The following is a 19,817-nucleotide window of genomic DNA, read 5'->3' as shown; positions in this document are numbered from 1 at the left end:
ATGTTCTTATTTTCCACACTTTCTTTACAGCCTCTACTGCATACATCAACCTTTTTTTAAAAATTGAATTTGTGAAGTTTTCTATTCTAAAAAGAAACTGGGGCCTTAATAAGTGAAAATGCTATGTTAATTATGTTTGTTTTGGGCATCAATTTGTATAAAGTTTGAATAGTAAAAAAAAAAAGCACAGCTGTGTCAGGAAGCCGAAAATGCTGTGTCAGATGGGAGTTTTTTCGATCTATTAGGCAAGACGATTTGTTTATCGTCATGCTTTTACTCTGATCTGGGACATTTTGTATCAGCCGTTTTCTAAAATGGCCATAGGGTCTATTTACTAACACACTTTTATCATCATATAATCTGAGCATTGATATTATATTGGTATTATGATTCTTGGCATTGTGCATAACAGCTAATATAATTAAATGCTTTAGTCATTTTTTCTGCTGTTGCAGCACTTTATGATCATTGTTAGAAATAGTGATAGGTATGTTTTGACACTCTCAGTTTGTATAGTGCAGGAAATAAGTTTTAGCACAATCGTCACATTTTCTCCATCACCAAATTACTTAACAATGGAGCAAGAAAATATTCTTCCCAAATGTTTATTATTGCCAAGCTTCATAGCACAGAGGTTTAACTTTTCCAAGAAGTTAACCAATTAACCTTACCTTTACCTTACAGTGTGTGATCCCGTAATTTATGTTTGTTTTAGTGGCCTTTTTAAAGATGGTTAGACTCTTAGAGATATACAAGTTGAGAGCACCTAAGACTAAAATAAGGATCTGTCTGTTTTTCTCAGGTAAAAGTTGTGGATGGAGCAAGATTTCAGAAAGTGTTTGAGGATGTTGTTTGCACCACAGTTCATTTGAAATGGTTGCTATAATGACCGGTTTTAAACTGTTAGGTAATCTTAAAGGAAGATGAGCTACGCGCGTGTAAGACTGGAAAGAGGGTTCGTTTTCTTTCAGGTGAAGGTTGTGGATGAACGGAGGTACCGGAAAGTGTTTGAAGATATTGTACGCATCATGGACAGAATGGAAAATGACTTCCTTCCTTCCTTAGAACTCAGCCGGAGGGAGGTGAGCAAACACACACGGCTGCCCATCTGCTGCCCATCGTGGTCGCACAGGGGAAACCACGTTACTAGTAGAAGGCAACACGGCAAAGTCACGAAGACTGTGTGAGCTGAAGGCACACTGCCTCCACTCCAGTCCCAGCACTGCCATCTAGTAGACGTGTGGCCGTGGGTGAGCGTCTTACCCTCTCAGAGCCACAGTTTCCTTTTTTGGATAAATGGGAGGTTGTGAGGATTACCCGAGTTAATACATGCAAAGCCCTTAAAACAGCGCCGGGCACAAAGTAAGCCCTCAAATGTTAGCTGCTCTTATTTAATATTTCAGAGTTGCTGGCCACTTCGTATCTCAGGAACCAGGACTTGGTCATGGGATGCATGCCCTGACCCGAGGTGGGGTTATACTCTTAGGATCCCAGGAACAGTAAGAGTAGCCTAGAGGAGTAGCAAGAGCTACCTGGCTCCTTCTCTGCTGTTGTGAGAGGGAACAGTGGGTAGCTGGCTCGCTTGGCGAGTGCATCCGGCAGTTAATAATGGTTAATAGTGACCTCATCCTTTATTCATATTCTCTATGGAATAATCCAACTGACTTTCTTCCCCTACTAGTGATGCATGTTTGTGTCTGTCTGTTATTCCCCAGTTTGTGTTTGAGAATGTGAAGTTTCGGCAACTACAAAAGGAGAAGTTCCAGATCAGCAACAATGGACAGGTTCCCTGCCATTTTTCTTTCATCCCTAAGCTTAATGACAGCCAGTACTGCAAGCCATGGCTTCGGGCTGAACCTTGTGAGGGCTACTTGGAGCCAAGTGAGTTTCCCCTTTACCATTGTCTCTGCTCGCGATGTACCATCCCCTCGTGACTGCCATCCCTTCCCGTTGATTAACTTCTTGTTTTCTAACCATACGTCTCTCACCTTCACTGTCATTGTATTGGGGCTCCTCCCTCTTCCATGTGTCCCATCTCTGCTTCATCACTTAATGATTTTTTTAGAGGACACTTCTTCTGTTGGTTCTCATCCCCTTTTTGCTTTTCCACTGGAAGTTTCTGTTATCATGTACCATCTCTTACATTTCAGATGAGACCGTGGACATTTCCCTTGATGTGTATGTCAGCAAAGACTCTGTGACCATCCTGAACTCAGGGGAAGATAAGATTGAAGATATTCTTGTCCTTCACCTGGATCGAGGCAAAGATTACTTCTTGACCATCAGCGGAAATTACTTCCCAAGTTGTTTTGGTACATCCTTAGAGGCTTTGTGCCGAATGAAAAGACCAATCCGAGAAGTTCCTGTTACCAAACTCATAGACTTGGTAAGAGGCATCCTAAGACATGCATCTCCTTTAGACAGAATTTTCGCAGTGCTTAACTGATGTCCTCCTTCTCTCTGTGCTTCCTCTTTTGTCAGGGCTGGCAGGGGAAGTGGGGGGTAGATGGCAAGTGATAAATAAGAATAAGAATGTCACTTTAACACGCCTTTCATTGGATTAAGCCTAAAAGGAAAGAGGAGAAGGTAATATGTAATTGGCTCTTGTCAGGAATATGAGATAATACGAAGTTCACTGAATTCGATTAAAGCCTCCCTTCTCAAAGATTTATATCTTTGAGATGTAAAGATATGCTTACTTGTTATGCTCTTCATACTTTCAAGTCATTTTTGTATAAATTAGCATGTATGTGAGGTCCAGTACTGGGGCGGGGGGTGTGGTATTATCCTCATTAAACATATGAGAAAACTGAGGCACAGAGACAGTAACTTGCCCAAAGTGGAATAAATTAGTGACAAATCTGTCGCCCAGATTTTCTGACTCTCAGTCCAGAGCCCCTCACTATATCATCGTATCTCATCCAAGTCAGACTCAGCTGCTTGTTGGAGCCCAGGCCGTAAGTGAACCTCAGAGTACCTCCCTCAGAACCCCCAGGGGTCCTTACACAAGCGCAGGCCCCTCCCCCCACTCACCTCTGGTGACGGAATCAGAATCTCAGGGTGTGGGGCCTGGGGATCTGCATTTTATCAGCATCCTGGATGATTATAATATGCACTGAAGTTTGATACAAGTTTAACGTGACTCACTCAAGAAAAGAAAGGAGGAGGATTTCTCTTTCCCGACACCAAGCTATAGTATCAATGTCCTTATGGAGGAAATGCTTATTATCTTCAGGAACGTAAATTAATTTAGTAACAAGTTCATTCTGTTAAGAACCTTTCTTCTAAGTGAAAATATTGTTGGATTTGTGTGCAGGCCTCTTTGGGCTATGAAAGTATACTCTTGGTCTTTTACCAAAGAAAATTAGATGGCGTGACAGCCGTATGTTACCATTACCATTAGTATTCACATTGATCCTTTTGGTCTAGCCAGAGCAGTGATTGTATCATCTAGCGGGGAGGGCTAGACCAGCAGGCAGGGTGCTGGCTTGTCGGAGTGTGATCTGTTCTGTTGCCATGGAATTGTTTTAGCGATGACTCAGATAGCAGATTAAAACCCTTGAGTTCAGTCCCAGCATTCTTTCTTGGAATTATGCTTGTTTCCCTAGAGCCCTCATGACTGAGTGTATTAGCCCTGGTTGAGAGATAACCATTTTTTTTTTTTCAGAAATTCATATCCTGACATTTTGTGATTTTTCATGATACTTATTTTTTTCTTCTACCACCATATTCCTATCTTTTGAATGTATTATTTCACCTTTTAGAATATGTTCTAAATGAAGTTGTCTCCCTTTCTTTTTCCTACCCCTTGCCTCCATCCCAGACACCATTTCCCAGCTTTCTTTTTCTCAACTTTTATTATGAAAATGGCAAATGTGCAGAAGAATGGAAAGAACAGTACAGTGAACAACACCCACACGCCTTATACACATACACTGACATATACTTTTTCTTGCTATACCATTTGAAATTAAGTAGTGATGTGTCACTTCACCAGTGAGCACTTTGGCCTGCCTCTCTTAAGAAAAAGAACAACTTCTATATCAGCACAATGCCATTATGACACCTAAGAAAACTAGCTACTCGGTATTCAGGTTTCTCCAGTTGTCCCAATAATTTCTTTCATAGCTTTTGTAAAGCCAAGATCTGATCTGGGTTCATGCAGTATATTTGGTGAGGTCTCTGCAGTCTCTTTTAGAGTAGAACAGTTCTTTTCTTTTTTCTTTAATGACTTTGCCTTTTAAGAATCCAGGACAATTGTCCAGTCAGGGGTCTGCCATTTCCTAAATTTGTCTGATTGTTTCCTCTTGGTAATTTTTAAACCCGTCTTTCTGTACTCCCTCCTCCCGCCTTATTTCCTATAAACTGGAACTAGTTGGTCAGAGTTGGCAGACGCTTTATACTACCCTTTACTGCAGTTGTCCCATGTTAATTAAAGTGACAAGAAGGAGACTCAGCCAGCATTAAAAATGTTTATTTTATTTAAAATATTATCAAGTAATTCAACCACATTTGACCATGACTAGGAAGTAGTCAAACTCTTGAGTGGAGTTGATGGCTCTGTAGGAAGCCTTTTTTCTTCTTCTTGTGCACACATGATTCGAAGTTTTAAAAAATAGAACCCGGATCGTTTTTCATTACAGAATTGCTGAGTTCTTCTTAAGTTGTATGTGTGTGGTCACCATTTATTCTGTTAAAGCTTTTATTTTGTAGGATTTAGGGTTCTGATTCTTTTCACAGCCTGTTGCATTTAATAAATTCCTGGATCTCATTGATGAGGAAATTATCCATATTAGTGTGGGGCAGTAAACAAGAAATCAAGATTATCTGTACCCCATTTGTAATACCTTCCCACTCTGTTTTGGCTTGATTTTGACCTTCTGAAATGCTTTCTTAGGCTTGTTTATTCATGCTTGTTCCAAAACCCAAGATGATATTTCACATCCCATGAGACAAGGCTATTAATAATGATACCTGTTGTCCTTTTTTGTATTATTTACTCTAAAATTTGAGTGAAACCAGAAATGAGTTCAGTGCCTGTGTTGACTCTCCCTGTACTGTTTTCACAAAGATTCTTGTGCCACATGCTCTTCCCCCCAAATGCAGAATAAAGTAACGGGCGTTAAGTGCTTTTCATTCTTCCTGATAGTGACTTTACCGCTACTAGAACTGTTGGGATTAGCACAGGTGGCAAACAGAGGAGAATCTGTTTGTAATTATCTTTATTCTTTTCCAGAATTAAGATAGATTTTTCTGGTTTATTAATTAGCGTATTAAGTAGCATATAATCATCAATATTTATTCATTATACATTGCATGCAAAATATTATGGCGTTTATGTGGGTTCTTATAATTTAAGAAAGTTTACTTGTATGCACAATATGGCTAAATTCTAAATCGAGGTTAGTAGGGAGTTTGGTTACAGATAATCTAAACATTAACTACCTTTATTGGCTCATGTCCAGTGTGTTTAGTAAGTCAATATTTTGGAAAGTCACTTAGAATGAGAGTTGTGGAGCTTGTAATTTGTATCAACAATAGACTCCTTTCCTGTGCTGTTTACTCAAGCCCTTATATGCTATAAAAGCTTATTGATTGACCAGCTAATCTCTGTGAAAATCAGTTTCAGATTCAGCCTGTTTTGGTGTGTGAAGCTGGTTAAGCAGGGTGGGAACAGTGGATAGAGAGTCTTTTTTATTAATATTTACATATGTTATTACTCTGTTTTATGTTCGTTTGTAAACTTATTATATTTTATTTTGGGCTGCATTGGGTGTTCGTTGCTGCACGTGGGCTTTCTCTAGTTGTGGTGAGCAGGGGCTACTCTTTGTTGCGGTGCACGGGCTTCTCACCGCAGTGGCTTCTCTTGTGGAGCCCGGGCTCTAGGCGTGTGGGCTTCAGTAGTTGCGGTGCATGGACTCAGTAGTTGCGGTGCGCGGGCTGTAGGGTGCGCAGGCTTCAGTAGTTGTGGTATGCAGGCTCAGTAGTTGTGGCTCGTGAGCTTTAGAGCGCAGGCTCTATAGTTCTGGCACATGGGCTTAGTTGCTCCGTGGCATATAGGATCTTCCCAGACCAGGGATTGAACCCGTGTCCCCTGCGTTGGCAGGTGGATTCTTAACCACTGCGCCACCAGGGAAGTCCCTTTTTTTCTTTTTAAATTAACACTTTTGCTCCTCTTTTTGGTATTTATTTATTTATTATTTATTAATTTATTTTGGCTGCACTGGGTCTTAGTTGTGGCATGTGGGATCGTCACTTGCGGCATGTGGGCTTCTTAGTTGTGGCATGCAGGCAGGATCTAATTCCCTGTCCAGGGATCAAACCCAGGCCCCCTGCATTGGGAGTGTGGAGTCTTACCCACTGGACCACCAGGGAAATCCCAGGGAATAGAGTCTTGAAGTCAGCAGATGAGTTTATACTGGAGCCAGAGGGCATCTAGATCCACTGGAAGTCTTTAAGGAGTTGTATGTGGCTGTAAATGGACACATTTGGAGGAACATTCTGGTTTGCATGTAGACTGGACTAGTAGAGAGGAGGCCAGGCTAGAACCCACCAGTTAAAGGTTTGGCTTGTAAATACAGAGGTGAAAAAAGTTGAGGGATGGGGGAACCAGCTGTATTTGCTTGGGGACATGTCTATTAGGAGAACAATATCAAACATTTGAAATAACATGAATAACAACTTCGTGATTAATTTGTCCCCAGTGATCTCTCCAAGTAGGTGTTTACTTTGTCTTACTGATCTAACGACCCATTTCTTATCCTGCTAAGTGTATGGTTTGTGTTTCTCTTTTTATATTTCACATGAACGAATCCTTTCTAGAACTGCAGTATCCATTCAGTTTTCTGCTTTTTATTTTAAAATTTGAATCTGCCTCTAAATGACTCTTTTTACATGATTTTAGCTGCATTTACTACTGGGAAAATTCCTCTAAGGGTGAATGCTGGGATGAAGAATGATTTGCAGTGCATTTGTAGTATGCCAGTGTTGCCCTGCTGGGGACTCCTGAACGCTTTTCCCTTTTTTAATGTGATCAACACGTAGCTTTTTGCAGAGAGTGGGCAAGTCATTTGAACTAAGTGATTAGCAGCAACCTTAGGACTACCTTAAGAGAATGCTCTTTATTAGTGGGAGATAAGTGGTGGTTCTATTTTCAGAGTTGAACCTAGACTTGAAATAAATATAATTTACACCTACTTTATGCCTGAAGCCAGAGAAGTAAACTCTCAGTGTAAATAAATCTGCTGCCCCTCCACCAGTATCAAAGTCCTTTTGATTTCAGAGTTTTCTCTTGTATCCATTCATTTTTTAAATAATTTTTATTATATTATTTTTAATTGTATTTATTTTATTTTTGTCTGCGTTGGGTCCTCTAGTTGCGGCGAGCAAGGGGCTACTCTTCATTGCAGTGCACGAGCTTCTCATTGCGGTGGCTTCCCTTGCTGCGGAGCATAGGCCCTAGGCATGCAGGCTTCAGTAGCTGTGGCACACAGGCTCAGTAGATGTGGCTTGCAGGCTCTAGAGTGCAGGCTCAGTAGTTGTGGCGTACAACTTAGTTGAGGGCTTAGTTGCTCCACGGCATGTGGGATCTTCCCGGACCAGGGCTCGAACCCGTGTCTCCTGCATTGGCAGACAGATTCTTAACCACTGCGCCACCAGGGGAGCCCCATTCATTTAAAAAAATATATTATGTTCCCATTATTAGTTGAGGTGCTTGCTCTCGCCTGCTTGACCTACCTCGATAGCCTTTTAATGATTCCCTTCGCCTCTGTTTCTCTAGCCTTCTATTTTCCCTCTTCAGGGCTGTCGGACTGATCTTTCTGTAATACAGCTTTGGGGCCTATCACTTCCTTGCTTAAAGTTAGACATGTGGCTCCCTCATGCCTGCTGAATACAATCCAAATAGCTTTACCTGTCATTCAAGGTCCAGCAAAGTCTGACTTCAACACACCTTTTTCGATTTATTTCCTACTATTTTTCTCATTATCCCCTCCTGCTCCCCATGAACCAGATGATTAACTCTTCCCTAATCTCACCTTGTGATTTACCTTCTCTGCACCTTTGTTTATTTCTGTCCCCTCCCACTTGTAATGTCCCCACCCCATATCTGCCGTTTAAAATCCTGTGACTCTTTCAAGGGCTAATTAGGTTGCATCACCATTGTGAAAAAGTCCCCTGACAGCCCCAGTTGAAAGCCATCTCTCTTTCCTTTGAACCCCTCGTTTTTTGTTTGTTTGTTTTAACCATTTATTGAGAACTCAATTGGTGAATTACAGTAGTGCCAGGCCATAAATTCTGGGAATCCTTACCCCAATTCAGTTGTAAACCTGAGTCAGGGACCGTGTCTTTCCCCTCTCTGTAGCCTCCCTTTTCATACCTACCCTACCCCTCAAAGACATATAGCTCAATGCCTTGCACTGGTATAGTCAGTGCCCGAAGAAACCTTTTGGAGGGCTTGGTTTGACAGGTTAGTATATAAAAACTCTGCCTGGTTTTACTCATCATATCATGTGGCACATATTCATAGGAGGGAAAATAGAGAAGTCTGTCAGACAAGCAGATTCTCTATTTGTTAATAAGTAGTTCTAAATTTTAAAAAAGGTTGTGCTCCAAAATGTAGTTAAGTTAGATGTTTGGCACTCAGAATTAACTTCCACATTAAAAAGTGTTACACGGGCTTCCCTGGTGGCGCAGTGGTTGAGAGAGTCCGCCTGCCGATGCAGGGGACACGGGTTCGTGCCCCGGTCCGGGAAGATCCCACATGCCGCGGAGCGGCTGGGCCCGTGAGCCATGGCCGCTGGGCCTGCGCGTCCGGAGCCTGTGCTCCGCAACGGGAGAGGCCACAGCAATGAGAGGCCCGCATACGGCAAAAAAAAAAAAAAAAAGTGTTACAGTACTATGAATATTGTATACTTTTTAAAGCAGTGTTACTCTGATTATTTTTATTTCATTCTATGTATGGTATTTAAAAGTCTAGGTAAACCTACAAAAGCATGTTTAATTCATAATGTACCTAATAATACTAAAAACCCTACCCAGCATATATAACAGTCATTTGGGACAAATGCATTCAGTGTTACTACGTGGAGTATCAGGGAACACATGTTTCCCAACCTCCTGCACGTCTGTGAAGGTAAGATCAGGATTTTTCCTTTTACTCTCAGACCGAGACGTGGGATTTATATCCAAGTTCTTGGCAGCCTATGACAGGGCTGGGAGTTGCTGGGGAGGTGCAGGGAGCTTTGAGAGACCAGGCCTGCTGCTGGCATACTGCGCCACCACTGCCCCACACCCCCTGTGTTTTAGACTGCTTCCCTATCCCTGTGAGGTAAATGTTATTATCCCTGTTTTAGAGATGAAGAAACTGAGGCTCTATGAAGTTTACTAACTTGCCTGCAGTCTGTACAAAATAATAAGAGGTAGCATGAAGATTTCCACCCAGGACTGTCTGACACCCATGCCTGTACTCTTTCTACTAACCCTGCTGCCTTTTAACTGTCTGTAGCCTGCTGGGAGTAGAAGACATTCTCCAAGCTTTCCCCTGCCTCTCTGTCTAAGAAGCAGTCAGTTTCTCCTTTTTGAGTTATCTAAGGGAGCATAGTGGTAATGACTGTGGAGTCAGTCAGACCTGAGTTCTAATCCTGATTCTGCCACTTAATACCCAAGAGTGTGACTGTGGGCAAATGATTTAATCTCCCAGAGCCTCAGTTTCCTCATCTGTAAAACGGGAATAATATCTACTTTGTGCATATGTGCAGACTAAATGACATTGTATAAGAGCCCACTGCAGTTACTGCTACATGGCAGATGCCTCCTAAGTGGTGGCAGTAGATACTGTCGCTGTTGTCATTGTTACATTGTAATAATAGCACAAAAGACAGAGGCGATTAAAAAGGTACCTTCTTCCCTCTCCCCTGCTTCTCTTTTTTCTCTTATACTCTATAGGAAAACACGGTAGAGGATAGTGATGGATCTTATGGTCCACAAAGGTCCGAAATGAAATGAATTTGCATTTCAGAGGGACTTCCATATTTGAGGACTCTAGGGGCCCTTGAGGAGGGGAGAGGGTACCGGGCGATGGAAAGGAGTGTGAGATACTGCTTGGGAGGCTAGCTAGGGTGAGAGGTATGGCAGTGGAGAGGAGAGAAGCTTACCATCTCCTGAATGGCCGCTGTTGGGCTCACAACCAAATTCTTCCACTAAGTGGCGTCAGGGTGAGCAAGGTGCCACACAGCGCAGCGGCAGGGCCTGCCTCCATGCAGCACAGGAAGAGGAGATATCAGTGGGTGTTTGGCTGGCTCAGCTGGCAGCTGCCAAAGGACACAAAAGTCTAGGACTGGACATGTATGTTTCTTGAGCGGTAGTCTCAATATACTGCACAAAATTTGAATATGCATGATAGAGAATTTTGCATATGAGAATGTGTTCCATTTTCAACAATCATGATTTATTTGAAGAATTTAAAGCTGTTTAAAGTGTATGTATCTAGTGAGGTAGTGCGTTCTAATAATACTGATCTGTTTCTAATTCTGTAAATTAATTCTAATCATTTTCTATCTGTCAATGACTTTCTTTTCCTGCTCTGCTCTCAGGAAGAAGACAGCTTCCTAGAAAAGGTAATGCAATCCATTGGCGGTTATGTGTTTCCCTGTGCTTGATTAACATTTAACCATGGTCCCTGGAATTTATCCTGAGGCTTTCCCATATCAGACACCTCTGACTCCATGAGAATCCCCCAAAGTCCTGCCAGCTGTCTTTAAGTGTGTCTGAAGTACAGGAAAGATATTTATTTTACTGCACCAGTCAAGTCACTGAGACCCAGTACATAAAAGCAATAGGACTCAAGGTTCCAGATTTGTATTTTTGAAATAAGAAGTAACTAAAGAGCTGTCTTGATGTATGTGAAAGCTTGTGAGACGGAGGAGGGTACCGTCTGCCATTTTCCATTTCCGATGATAGTAAAAGCAGAAGTGAATTTCTGTTGCATTAAGAGTGATTTGGGGGAAGTGATAATAGTGATTAATTACTGAAAGAATACACAGGTACGATCAAGAAATAGATCATAGACTAGAATCCTAGAGCTGAATGAGATCATAAGGGATCGTCTGGTAGAGCTCCCTGCCTTCAGACAGGGTAAGGTGTCTTCTCCATTCTGATAGACAACCAAGGCCCAAGAAGGTTAAAAACCTCGCTGAAGTTATACTGCCCCTGACATCAGGGGTATGGGACAGAGGGGACTAGAACCTGGGTCTTCTGAATACCCAGTGAAGGAACCAAGCAAATGCTCCTTCTGCGGTGCTTTACCACCTCTCCATCTTCAAGCTGGAGGGTGCCTGGCTCCACACGGGGCCATCCGGTGGAGAAACATGGGCCTGAAAAACATTCTTAAAGCACTTTCACACAGTATCTAACGTGACCTCCCCATTTGGTGGCGTTTAATGCAATTTGTTGGTGGAGATGGTGTACTGTTTTTGTGCTTCAGTTAATAGCACTAACGTTACAGAGTGTGAGCTTATCAGGCACTAAATGTGTCCCATTGAAAGAAGAAGACAAAGCATGCCTGGTTTCCCTTTAAAAATTAGAGTTCAGGATAATTTGTGGACTTTTTAAAAAGTATTGTTTCTTGTGCATAATCTTTCTCTAGACTTCAGAGATACAAGTATGACATTTCATATTATCACACATGAATTTGAAAATGGATAGTGGATGGTGTATATAACCTACTGGCATTTTATTAACCTTTTGAAACCACTAAGGATTGAGATGGCTCTGCTTCCCAGCCCTTCCCTGTTAATAGCAGGCCATGTGTCTTTTCATCTTGAACGGTGCCTTGTGTTGCCTTAATGCCTTAGTACAGGAAAAGTGCTAATTGGATGTCAGATTTTTTAAAAAGGACATGAATCAGTGCTGAATAATTTATATACGGTAAGTTTGAAGGTGTCTGCTAAGGAATCTGTACCTGTGTTGCACTTGGTCCAGAAAGTGAGCAGAGTGCATTATGGACAGTGTTTTGGCTCAGATATCATCTGGATGCCTGGATTTAATACTTGCAACTGGAAAGAAGTTAGTGGGTGAGCCACTGATAGAAGGTCTGGCAACTATAGGAAATGTGAATATCAAGTGATAGATTCCAAGGGAAAGAAAGAAAGGAAGCAAAACGAATGTGAAGAAGATAGATTTTAAATGATAACCAAGTGTCATGCTGCCTTCTCTTCCTTATTCCCTTAGAAAGGCGCACGGTGGCTCTAAAAGGTCACCAGTGCGTATTGAAGAACAGAACGTCAAGAAGAACCCTCTGCTCTGTTCTGGCATACACACTATCTGGAAGTAATGAAATGCTTCTCTTCTTTCCCTTAAAGTGACACAGCTAAATAAGGGTTGTGGATCAAATTTATAGCATTTCCTAAATTTAAACATATATCATATATGACCTTAAGCTGGAGGTGTAGGAGGGGGAAGATGCCAAAAATTGCTCACCATTTTCTCCACTAGATTTTTTTATGAAGGCTGCCTTCAGATGCCTTTTAAGCTATTTCAGATATCTTTTTAGTATAATTTATATTTGCCTATATAAACATAAGATAATTGAATTTATTCCCCATTTTCAAGTTCAGATTTAGTTACTGATCTAATTTATGTCACTTCTGGGTTTTCCTCTGAGATTCTTTCAGGAGACTTTAACATAGAGTAGAAAGTTAGGTGAAAGGAGTCAAAGCCCCAAGAAATCTTTGCTGAGCTATTACTATAAAGAATAACTTCTGGACTCAGAGCCTAGACTTTTCATGGTATTTCTGGCTCTTGGTATGCTGTATTCAGTTTACTATTTTTGGATCTTAAGACTTTGAGTTTTAGTGCCTTAAGATTAGACCTTCTATCAAGCCTGAAATATTCATGTATGTAGGTCTAATGTGAATTGTCTTTCATTCCTGAGGACCAGAGAACCTCATTTAAACCAACAATGCAAGCTCTGATATTTGTGGTAAGATCTGAAAGAAGAATAAGTTAAAAGTCAACAACAACAACAACAAAAGTCAACAAAAACCTAAGTAGATGCTACCCTCTCAAAGTGCTCTGTTGACAGTTGTAATTTAATAGTCCATGAGTCTCCGGTGGTGTGTGGGCTCTACCGTGACTGCATTGCTCATTCTCAGTGTCACCCTTGAAAGGATTTACAGCACACAATGCATCCATGTGATAAACATAATAAACCCAAGTGGAATGCTTAACGGTTAAATCAAGCATGTAGAAAAGGAGATCATTTAACTGTGGGAATCCGTATCGAGTGCCTTCTGACCAGGAGTGTCCCAGTGAGAAAAAATGAAAAGTCTTAAGAGGTGAAGATCAGATTATACCCACATAAGCAGAATCTGAGGGAGATTGTTACACACAGAAGTTTTCATTGAGACCCTTTTGATTCTCACCCCCTTTTATCTATTAGGAGAAATCCTTGCTGCAGATGGTTCCCTTGGATGAAGGTGCCAGTGAGAAACCTCTTAAGGTCCCCAAGGAGATCTGGCTCCTGGTAGATCACTTATTCAGACACGCCTGTCACCAGGTGAGTGAGAATGGGCCTGCCCTGCAGCTTTGGAAGGTGTGTGAGTCCAGTGGGAAATGATAATACCTCACGTCAGTATATACAGTGCTTTTAACTTTCCCAAGCCACCTCCGCAGAGCAGCACTGTCATATCAGATTGCCTGGGCAGATGGAAGTGTCCCCGTTTACAGATGTGAGAGCTGAAGCATGCAAGCTAGGTGATTTACCTGAGACCACGGCATAAGAGTAATGGCGGAGCGGGGCCGAACTCCTCCCCTGCCTCCTGGCTACACATGCTTTCCCCTGGACTGCTGAGCACCTGAATCCGTAATGCCCGCTTTAGCTGTCATGGAAGCATTGCAGATTTCAAAGTCCAAAGCAAACTTCAAGCCCATTTCTTTAATTTGGTCCTCACTTTTCAATCCTATCTAAAATACCTGCCACCCCTAACCCATTCTTCCAAAAAAGAAAACTTTCTTGGGACTAAATTGAAAGATAATGTTGTCTTACCTATGGAAAAGCGAAGAACTTGAAGGCAAGGTTTGGTATGGACATGCCCTTTTACTCCTGCCCTAGCATTCTGTGTATCAGTATTTGAATGTGGTTCCATGTTTGCACTCTGCCTTCTACTTGTCAGGAGGCTGGAAGTGGGGACACCTGGTCTCCCCATGGAGTCCTCTGGTCTCCCCATGGAGTCCTCTAGTCCCCTGCCGTATCAGGTACAGGCTGAAACCTTTGAAGATAACTTTCTAGTTTGAAATAAAATTTCAGACGGATTATAGAGATGATAAAGGGAAAAGGGGCCATCGTCACACCTTTTATATACTAGGAACATATTCGTGTTTCTAATCACGAATATGCACCTCACCCTGCCCTTTGCTTCCTGCTGCTCTCCTGATCCCCGGGTGATTGTCAGAACCTTAGTGCTGTTCATTTTGCCGTGTTCCATTCATTGTGACCTCTTTGGTAGGAGGACCTGTTCCAAACCCCTGGAATGCAGGAGGAGTTACAGCAGATCATTGATTGTCTGGATACCAGCATTCCCAAGACAATCCGTATCCTTTGCAACAAAGGCTTAGGAAGCTGGATGTGTACTCGCCCAAACTCTTCTTCCCACCTACAGTTGATATTTTTTCCCATCTTTATTTTCTTTGTAGCTGTCTTCGTTTATAAGGTAATCAATGACTATACAGTTAATTCCTCTCAGGAACTTTCGACCTCTCTCCTTATCAGACTCTTACCAAAAGGAATCAAGGGTTAGATAATGACGACTTTTCATCGGCATGGGACGTAGGAGCCACAGCCATGGTGCTGTTCTGCTTTAAGCCAGTGATCACTCCTGTCACCAGGACAGGGAGGAGAATGGGAAACGGGGACTCGTCTCCAGTGTGAACTGTCATTCTGCAGGCCACATTCCCTTGACTTTCAAGTTGGGCCAAACCTCCCAAGGGTCTTTGATCAATTCTGTAACAACTCAGCTGCAGCATACCTGGGCCAATAAAATACCAAACCCCAATTAGGATCAGGGTGCCCTGAATAAGAGGAAGGAAACCATCCCTGAGGGAGCTTGAGGAAGGGAGCAAATCGGGTCTAAGTGTGGCCTTTTCCTTGGAGCCTCTTTCCCTTGACGGGAGTCAATCCAGCTGGCAGTAATCACTCAGTGGCTGAGGCGCTGCTCATTTTCCTGGAAGCCCTGCCAGAGCCTGTCATCTGTTATGAGCTCTATCAGCGATGCCTCGACTCTGCTCAGGATCCCCGGATCTGCCGACAGGTGAATTTTATTGCTCTGAGAATGTGTTTGAGGCATGTTCCCCCACAGAGAATTCATTGATTTTTACCAAACCAGCTGGGCAGCCAGCTACGTGATAGGATGGGTCTGGATCTGTTGTTCATGGCAGGGCACCAGCATTGAGAGTTGGGACCCTTAAATTTTAGGTTGTGTTATTTCCTATTATATTTGCCACCCTTTTCCAGTTGACCTATTGAGTAGGGTGGATACCTCTACTCTGGGGTAACATTAGTGAAACAGATCGTACATGGGATTCTGGATGACATGACCAGGAAGGGTGGGTGACACTTGGGAGCCTTTCTTTTTGTCTTCTTGGTGTTTGTTTTTAATCTTGAAATGATTTTGATGCACAATAGCTGAGAATACCTCTGAATCAGACTAGTGAGTATCGGGACGTGCTGCCACCCATGCTAAATGGCATTGCAGAGAAAACCACAGCCAACTGCCTAGGGAGATGGGAAAAGACCAGGCTAACACCCGTCTGCTCCTGAGGCAGGGCGTGCATGCGAATGTGTGATAACTGCGTGACCTGCTCATTGAGTGGACAGGGGCCAGACAGGATGAGCATTCTGCCTCAGGAGTTATCATTTGACAGGTACTATATCGGTCATGAGTAAATAAAGGAGGAGTCCTGTAAGGGTTGGATTATAAACTACTTTTATGGCAGCTGTGAGCTCTTCTTACTCCCTTCCTCCACCTGTTATCCTCACTGCCCACCCCCTTTTCTAAAAAAAAAAACAGGTGATTTCCCAGCTTCCAGGATGCCATAGAAATGTTTTCCGTTACTTGATGGCATTCCTTCGAGAACTGTTAAAATTCTCTGAGTACAACAACGTCAGCGCCAACATGATCGGTAAGAGCACTTCCTAAGAACGGCCACACGGGGGCGTTGGTCAGGACGGTCCGTGTACGGTGCGCACGTGTATTCCCTCCCTAGTGTCCAGGCCCGCAGCAGTCTCTTCCTCCCACTGCCCTCATCCCCTGGCCCCCCAGCCCCCATCCCTGAGGCTCCGCTTAGGTTGTGTCTGACCGAGGGTTTTCCCCTTTTCTTTCTCTCGCCCTCTAGCTACTCTCTTCACTAGCCTCCTCCTAAGGCCTCCACCCAACCTTATGGCAAGACAGACTCCAAGTGACCGCCAGCGTGCTACCCAGTTCCTTCTGAGTTTTCTGCTTGGGAGTGATGAAGACTAATAACAAGCCCTTCCCTCTTACTCCTCTCCAAGATTCGAGAGGCGGAAGATCTTGGGCACCAAGTATTTCAGAATGATTTGAAAAGATATGCCACAGGAAGGGTCTGTTGCAGAATTTTGAAGCTGTTGGCATGAGAAAGTTCTGTTTCTAGTGCGAAAGGAAGCGAGTTTCCTAATCCCTCCCTTACCATATCCTACGCAGCAAGATACTTTTAGACTTATATTGCCAAGCCAAAGTTACCATATTTGGGTGTTTTTCTGTTCTCTCTTTGTAAGGCAAAGAAATCTGTATTTACACTCCTTTATCTTGGGATGTGTTTGTTGCCCTCCTGCCCAGCTGTTATGATTGTCCTTAGCACCCAAGGCCTGAGCTCTGAGATGTTCCCGTTCGAGGCCTACAAGCACTACTTGCTGTAGCTCAGACTTGTCTGTAGTCCTTCGTCTAAAGCACTTTGGCCCCACCCCCTCCCCGTATCACCCCTTTGCTCTCCACTCCGCTAGTACTATCATGTCAGAAGGAGTCTGGGTGAGGCTAGTGACTCCTTGGGTGTCTCCAAAAGTGAGTTAACCATCTCCATGTGGTGCTCACATGCATTTGTGCATCTCTACTACAATGGCGTCTGTGCATTTCTCTAACATTGGCCTATTGTGGATCTGCAACGGGTGGAACCATATTCTCTTGTCTCAGACCACATTTAGTAGCAGAATGTTAGGGACTGTTAGTGATGACATCCCATTGACGTGAGAGAATCACAGTCAGAGTGGAAGCACTTTGAGTGTTTCAAGGGTGAGAATATTCATGCTCAGCAGGTCCTGCTTCCTACCATCCATTTTGGTTCTTATTCAAATTTTACATGAGAACCAATCCTGGGTGTCTGTGGGACCCATACCCTACTTAGAAATCCACCTCCAGAGCAACACTTGCACCACAGTCAAAAAGGGAGGCTGCACCTCAAGTGGGCCTCTCTGTAGAAACTGCTCCTTCCCCCAGCAGGGGCATTGAGGATAACCCTTAGAACCCCCCTCTCTGGGCTTCCCTGGTGGCGCAGTGGTTGAGAGTCCGCCTGCCGATGCAGGGGACGCGGGTTCGTGCCCCGGTCCGGGAAGATACCAGCGGCCGGGCCCATGAGCCGTGGCCGCTGAGCCTGCACGTCCGGAGCCTGTGCTCCGCAACGGGAGAGGCCACAACAGTGAGAGGCCCGCGTACCGCAAAAAAAAAAAAAAAAAAAAAAAAAAAAAAAAAAAAACCACCCTGAGTTGACTCATTGTCATGTTCACGTGAAATCCCAGGAGCCTCACGTATAGGCTCTGTGTGTAGTCTTGGGCATTGACTCTTCTAGAGCATCAAAGGAGAGAGCTGCGGGAGCGCCGCCATGAGTGGTTCTCCAATTCCCCCATCTCTTATGCGTTGAGTCCTTTGGGGGAAGAAAAGGTATGTATCCTGTGATATTGTGGCTAAAGCCTCTCCTGACTGGGAATTACAGAAGTGGGAGTCAAGTTATTGGTTGCCAAATAGCTGCAGATCCGTTAGGCCAGGGACTGGGTGTTGAACTTAGTTAATGGCAGACCGAGCAGCACAGTGTTGTCATGTTCACCAGTCCGGAAGGGGTCACTGGAGAGGCGGATGACGGAAGCCGGGGCAAGGTCGTAACACAGAGACAGGGAAATGCCTGTCCCAGACACATTTCCCAGTCCACTGCCACCTGGGGCCTTCGGGTGGTCAGGGGTGTGGTTAATGGAGCTGCGTGCAGCATCCGGCTCACTCTCCAGAAGGCAGATGCACTCAGCTGCTTTACTGCCTCAACCTTCCTTCCAGCTCTGGTCCTGGGATGTACACAGGGGTGAGGGTTTTAGACAATCTCTAGGGAGGGGGGACAAGAAATAGAGCAGACATAAGAAATCTGCTTCCGTGCTGTGCCTACTGCAGCCGCACCCTCTAATTCCTAAGTACCTCTCATGAACTATTTCCTAGCGCCTCTGAAGTAAGGAGTTTAGATCCAGCTGGTAGGGAAGGACTCTGCAACTATCGTTTTAGGGAAGAAGCAGTTCAACCCCACGTGGTGATGTTGCTATTAGTCTCCCTTTCACTGTTTCCTGATTCTTTTTCTGTAATTGTTTGTTGTATTTCCTCCAGATGTCTTGGTCACTAGGCAAAGCTGCTAGTGGGATTCTGTATTTCATGTCATCTTTTTTATTATAATTTATTGCAGTTTTTTTCTGAATAAATATATGTTGTGTGAAAAACCAAAGTGTGATCTTAGGAAGAACTGAGGAGGGAGGCTTATGTCACTGGGTCCCACTTGACTGCTGCAGTCGCCACCACTACGCCTGGACTGTCATCTCCCGTCTTACACGGAAATATCCTAAGAATTCGCGGTATACTTTCCCTTGGAGAGGAGAAGAAGCCACATATTTTCAGAGGTTAATAAAGCAGTCACAGTGCTTTCAGAGGCCAGCCAAGGATTCTTGTTTTGACCCTGGGGATTCAGGCAACAAAATAACACTGTTAGGAGAAAAGATGTTGATTCTTAATGCCCATAAATGTCACACTGGGTCGGATCCATGATTGCCCAGTCCCAGGGATCTGACAAGCTCCGCTGTCCACATTTTGGGAGAACCCACGTGGCCTTGGCAACATAGCCTCAGTAGTGTAGACATGCCTCCCAAAGAGACTGTTTTCACGTAATTCATTTTGCAACTTTTGAAAAATCAGTTTTGGACTTACATTGCCTCTTGGGGTGACAAAGTCCATAAATTTAATTGCGCTTTTTCTTTTTGGGCTCTAATCTGAACTCCGAGACTTATTCCCCTGCCGCCACAGATCTCTAGTATGGATTTGGGCGTTCTGATTCCTTTCCCTTCGGGACTGAAGAGGCCTCAGCTGGAGGCTGCTTGTCAACCAGGGCCCTCTTCCAGTCCCCTCTGACTGTGAACTTGACCCTGATGCATGTGCTGATTCAGTGTTGGCATGAACGGTTTTTCGAGCCCCACCCGAAGCCTTGGCAGAAGAAGGTGTTTCCTTTTGCGAGTGATTCCCCGCAGTGAACGGAAACTGACGGCCCGCAGTTTGTACAGAGCAGCGGGCAGTGTGGCAGAGCAGCCTCAGTGACTGCCTTCCCAGAGGTTAGAAACCGCGGCCCTGGCTGCTGTTGCAGGAGACCCGTGAGGGCCTTCCTGACCGCAGGGCAGGTTGAAGACCTGGCTCTTAGTGTAGCCTAATGATCTAAAGCCACATGCTGCCATGGCGAGATCACCACGCAGTGTTAGGGAGAGAACGTTGGTGGTGATCTGAGCCAATCTCTTT

The 19,817-nt window shown here is 43.9% G+C and overlaps 1 protein-coding gene across 6 annotated transcripts in view; it reads left to right on the top strand.

Moving 5' to 3' along the window:
- OCRL (OCRL inositol polyphosphate-5-phosphatase) overlaps nt 1-18,762 on the top strand; it is a 56,130-nt gene extending 37,368 nt beyond the window's left edge. For 4 of the 6 annotated variants that reach the window (XM_059050939.2, XM_067023081.1, XM_067023080.1 and 1 more), the window contains 9 exons: nt 972-1,082; nt 1,716-1,881; nt 2,151-2,386; nt 10,593-10,616; nt 13,439-13,555; nt 14,505-14,589; nt 15,178-15,305; nt 16,065-16,176; nt 16,390-17,723. In XM_059050939.2, coding sequence (XP_058906922.1) covers nt 972-1,082; nt 1,716-1,881; nt 2,151-2,386; nt 10,593-10,616; nt 13,439-13,555; nt 14,505-14,589; nt 15,178-15,305; nt 16,065-16,176; nt 16,390-16,514 — 1,104 coding nt within the window. In that variant the 3' untranslated portion in view covers nt 16,515-17,723. Of the gene's footprint in view, nt 1-971; nt 1,083-1,715; nt 1,882-2,150; nt 2,387-10,592; nt 10,617-13,438; nt 13,556-14,504; nt 14,590-15,177; nt 15,306-16,064; nt 16,177-16,389 lie in introns of all 6 variants that reach the window. The other 2 variants (XM_059050940.2, XM_067023083.1) reach the window with 1 other exon arrangement.
- The last annotated feature ends 1,055 nt before the right edge of the window (nt 18,763-19,817 follow it).

Source organism: Kogia breviceps, chromosome X (genome assembly GCF_026419965.1).
Source record: "Kogia breviceps isolate mKogBre1 chromosome X, mKogBre1 haplotype 1, whole genome shotgun sequence".
Taxonomy (NCBI): domain Eukaryota; kingdom Metazoa; phylum Chordata; class Mammalia; order Artiodactyla; family Physeteridae; genus Kogia; species Kogia breviceps.
Note: the sequence above shows the minus strand (reverse complement) of the source record. Positions and strands in the feature narration are given on the sequence as shown.